The sequence below is a fragment of the Montipora capricornis genome, chromosome 7, assembly GCF_036669925.1.
Source record: "Montipora capricornis isolate CH-2021 chromosome 7, ASM3666992v2, whole genome shotgun sequence".
Classification (NCBI taxonomy): domain Eukaryota; kingdom Metazoa; phylum Cnidaria; class Anthozoa; order Scleractinia; family Acroporidae; genus Montipora; species Montipora capricornis.
In genome coordinates, this window is record NC_090889.1 from 18677015 (window position 1) to 18682014 (window position 5000).

A 5000-nucleotide genomic window follows, 5' to 3' on the forward strand; every position below is an offset into this window, starting at 1 on the left:
CAGGTTTTAATTCGTCTTCAAAGAAGTCCAAAACGTGACATCGTACCACCGTTTTGTACAGTATTCAGTAGCCAGGCCTCATTTTTGTGATGCCATTTCATCTAAGAGATTTTGCTGAAATGGCTTCCGACAAGCAGTCCAAAATCCGACAGTCTGAATTCAGGATTTTGGCCGTCCAAAATCTTGAATTCAGGATTTTCGCAATCCAAAATCCTGAATTAAGGATTTTGGCAGTCCAAAATCCTGAATTAAGGATTTTGGCAGTCCAAAATCCTGAATAATTTAGGATTTTGGCAGTCCAAAATCTTGAATTTAGGAGTTTGGCAGTCCAAAATCTTGAATTCAGGAGTTTGGCAGTCCAAAATCGTGAATTCAGGATTTTGGAAACTTCACTCTAACTCTACTTTACTTTACTTTACTTCTACGACATAACTCTATGAATTTCAAAGTAATTCTAAGAATAGCTGTCCCTCGTTCTTATCACTTTGATTTTACTTTTCAAAACACTGATTTTCTTCCTATTGGTTTTATTGTGAGATTTCATGACAGTTTATTCACAGGTTTTTTCACAGGTTTTTTTAGCATATTTTCAGCAAAATTTCTTCACAGGTTATTTCACAGGTTTATTCACAGGTTTTAAAAGTGAATTTTCTTCCTATTTTGATCACATGTTTTTTCATATGTTTTTTCACAGGTCTTAAAATTCACAGGTTTTTTCACAGGTTCTAAATTTTGTGATTTTTCTGCAAAATTTAGCCCCTGCAAAATTCACAGGTTTTTTCACAGGGTGTTTCTGTGTCAGATGATATTTCACAGGTTTTTCACGGGTTTTTCACAGGTTCTCATCCAATAGTGTGGTGTCATATGTGGGTTGAGTTTGTTGGTTCTCTACTCTGCTCCGAGAGGTTGTTCTCCGGATATTCCCGTTTTCCCCTCTCCTCAAAAACCAACCTATGATTTCAATGTTCAGGGTCCCCAATTTAATGTGGCCCCAGGCTAGGCCCACTGAACACTTAACACTTAAATAAAGTTCACTATTAATTTTCCTGTGATTCAGATTTGTCCAAACTCAAACTACTGTAAGTTCACCTTCATCCCGCCAGTTCCCCCTGTAATAAGCTCATCTTTCACATGATTAAAGACCATACACAGCACAGAATGCATGTCAGCTGATACCGAAAACACCTCGTGAAAATTCAGGTTAAAGACCTGCAAAAGGACATTTTGAAATAAGAACACTTAAGGTTGCAAATTACACGTAAAATGGAAAATGAATTTCAATTTAAAAAGAGGGTTAAAATATGTGGGATAAAAAAAAGTAATGTTTGTGAAGGAATTGCAGACTAAAAAGGTGTAAAGCAGATCTTAAATAGAAACTGCAGTCATAGTGGTCACGATCTGCAGGAAATAAAAGATTGACGGAGTATGAGTTAAGGGGTAAAGAAACGTGTGCAAACTTTTGTAGATACTAGTTCTGGGGGTGACGTTGGGCAGATAATCTGAACTTTACTGATATTGCCTTTGAAACTTTTCACAACTGATTCACTTGTCTTTATGAAACAGAAACAAAAAGGAAGCAATAGTCTGTTAACATTTCCCTATAGTTTTCCATGTGTTTATCTCGCTCAAACCTCCTTGCTTAAAGAAGCTTAGGGAAACCTGGAGAGATTATAGTTGGCGAATGCTCTTTTTCAGCTCTGAGGCACCTCAAATTGTGGAACCATTTTACAATGCACGAGGAACGCTTGAGTGGCCTAGGGATGCTGCTCATTCATCATGGAATGACATCTGTTCTATTCTATTCTTCATTGCCCCCATGGGGAGTGGTCAGTTAAGTAAGTACAGTATGCAACTATGAATAATAGATGAAACATTATATTACAGTACATCAATAATAAATTATTGCAGTTTGCAGACAGGACATCTCTTCATGGTTTACCTTCAATGCATATTCCTTTGACAATGCAAAATAGACATTGAATTTCCTTGAGAATATGATAAGGCGTAGAACATTGAACTGGTAAGATGGATAATTGAGATGCCTCGTCACTTAAAAACAATAAAAACAAATTGTGTAAATTAAAAATCTTATGCCTGTTAGCTATTACATAAAACAATGTGTGCACTCAGGCATGCATAGAGGCAATACATGTAATAAAAATTTATATAGTTCCGTGGTCAAGGACTGAGTGAAATGAGTTAACTTTTTACTTTGACAGTCCTCAGTTGTTCAAACGATGGATAGCATTATCTGCTGGATAAATCGCTGTCCAGTGGATAAGTCATAGCAAAGCAAATTGTACTATCCAACAGTTAGTGATTTTTCTGGTGGATAGCATTTTCCAACTTTTGAACATTGACTGAGGCCTGAGGCCCAATGCATTCTTGAATAACAGCTGTTCATCTTCATTCCTTAACAGCTATTACCCAACTAGATCCAACCTTGGAAGCATTTCACTTCTGACTGAAATCTCCAATTAATAATAATATTTATAAGTCAACATGACAGAAATTGAAAAAGGAATAAGATATAAAAAATAGAGAATGCTATCGGCGATCAATCCCGTAATCACCTGTGTTGTAAACACTTTCATAGGACCAACTTGTAATGCCTCTGGAGTCAAGAAACACAAACTGCCTGAATCTGGAATTATAGGTCACTAGAAGAGAAAGGTAATTAATCAACAACAACACTCATTAAACTGATTGCATTTTTATGACAACAACAACAACAATGGTAACAACAATATTATAAAATGATACTAACAATCAAGAAATAATAGCAAAAATAGGTCGTCTAAATCTACTGGCTGTGGACAGCTGGAAGTTTATCCAACTATTACAGTGAGGACACTCGAACCATGAACACTTGATATTTGTTTGTACATTTTTTTTAGTGACTATAGAATGTGGGCTCGCCCTTTTGACAAGAGTATTTAAGGTTTTTACACTTCCAAAATGCTATACATGTAACACTATACATCATAAGAAGAGCCTTTATTTCTTCGTCGTCGAAGAAAGCAATGTACACAAAAATGTCAAGTGTTCATGGTTCAAGTGTCCTTACTGTAAAGGCAGACTACTGCGGCAAATTAACTAATAAATTGGGATAATTATTAGGCCATATTCATAAATGATGGCCAAGAAATTATTCTTTTGTCTGAATGCTAATCATCCTCAGTAGCCTCATTACACTATTGGATGAGAACCTGTGAAAAACCTATGAAATATCATCTGACACAGAAACACCCTGTGAAAAAACCTGTGAATTTTGCAAGGGCTAAATTTTGTACAAAAATCACAAAATTTAGAACCTGTGAAAAAACCTGTGAATTTTAATAGGAAGAAAATTCACTTTTAAAACCTGTGAATAAACCTGTGAAATAACCTGTGAAGACATTTTGCTGAAAATATGCTTAAAAAATCCTGTGAAAAAGCCAGTGAATAAACTGTCATGAAATCTCACAATAAATTAAAACCAATAGGAAGAAAATCAGTGTTTTGAAAAGTAAAATCAAAGTGATAAGAACGAGGGACAGCTATTCTCAGAGTTACTTTCATAGAGTTACGTCGTAGAAGTAAAGTAAAGTAAAGTAAAGTAGAGTTAAAGTGAAGTTTCCAAAATCCTGAATTCTCGATTTTGGACTGCCAAAATCCTGAATTCAATATTTTGGACTGCCAAAATTCTGAATTCAAGATTTTGGACTGCCAAAATCCTTAATTCAGGATTTTGGACTGCCAAAATCCTGATTTCAAGATTTTGGACTGCCAAAATCCTGAATTCAGGATTTTGGACTGCCAAAATCCTGAATTCAAGATTTTGGACGGCCAAAATCCTGAATTCAAGATTTTGGACTGCCAAAAGCCTTGATTCAGGGATTTGGACTGCCAAAATCCTTAATTCAGGATTTTGGACTGCCAAAATCCTGAATTCAGGATTTTGGACGGCCAAAATCTTGAATTCGAGATTTTGGATTCAAGATTTTGCACTTCCAAAATCCTGAATTCAGGGTTTTGGCAGTCCAAGATTTTGGAAGTCGTTAACTCTAACTCTAAGTCATAACTCTACTGAAATTACTCTAAGAATGATTACCGTACCCAGATTTGTAATTAGCCAATGAGAAGCCAACTCTACTGTCCTGATGTCCTACACAATCAAGTCACTGACCTGATATCCCACGATATCATACTCACTACGCTAAATTCTGGGCTGAATTTGGGTATGGCAAATACCTAATCGTACCTTTCTGGTACAGTTCGGCAGCATATCAGGCTTGTTGATGCCAAAATAGAAACCATTGGTTAAAAAGTTGACAGTTTGACAGTTAAAAATTGAACTTGGAAGCTTGCAAAAATCAAGCTTGCATAAATCAAAAATTTATCCATCTGTACTCTTATTAAGGATAAAAATGAGCCAATCAATGTGCAAGAAATTATACAGTTATTGTAAATTAATTATTCATGCTAAAACATAATTTGAATGTTATTTTTGCTAACGGCTTTGTAGCTATTTTATCAAAGGTAGTTTCAATGAAATCAAGCTTTAAAATAATACTTTACTTGTTTTCTGAAGTCCTGAAAGCCGCATTGAATCTGCAATCTTTATTCAACACAGTTGAAAATGCACTGATCATCATGCCTTTGTGCCAGCAAAGGAACAGAAAAAAAATCAACCACGCATTCCTCTCCAGCAAGAAACCAAAATGCTACAAAGGGTTGATGCAATACAGTGATATTGTCCTCATGATTTTCCTCTTTCGTACCACTGATGTTGTTTGAGGTTTCTTCTGTAGTTTCCTGTGTTATGAGTTGAAGTGCGCTCACCTCTGGATCCAGCAGTCTGGGTTCGAGCCCTGGCCCAGGACATTGTGTTGTGTTCTTGAGCAAGACAGTTTATGCTCACAGTACCTATCTCCACCCAGGTGTATAAATGGGTACCGGCGTAATGCTGGGGGTAACATTTATATAAATGAGTGTTGGCAAATTTAATGCTGGGAGTA

General features: G+C 36.1%; 1 protein-coding gene across 1 annotated transcript in view; it reads right to left on the reverse strand.

Moving 5' to 3' along the window:
• The window catches only part of LOC138056357 (uncharacterized), a 168545-nt gene that overhangs the window by 149632 nt on the left and 13913 nt on the right, over window positions 1-5000 (reverse strand). The window contains 3 exon segments of the mRNA XM_068902140.1: window positions 1090-1209; window positions 1940-2049; window positions 2574-2660. Coding sequence (XP_068758241.1) covers window positions 1090-1209; window positions 1940-2049; window positions 2574-2660 — 317 coding nt within the window.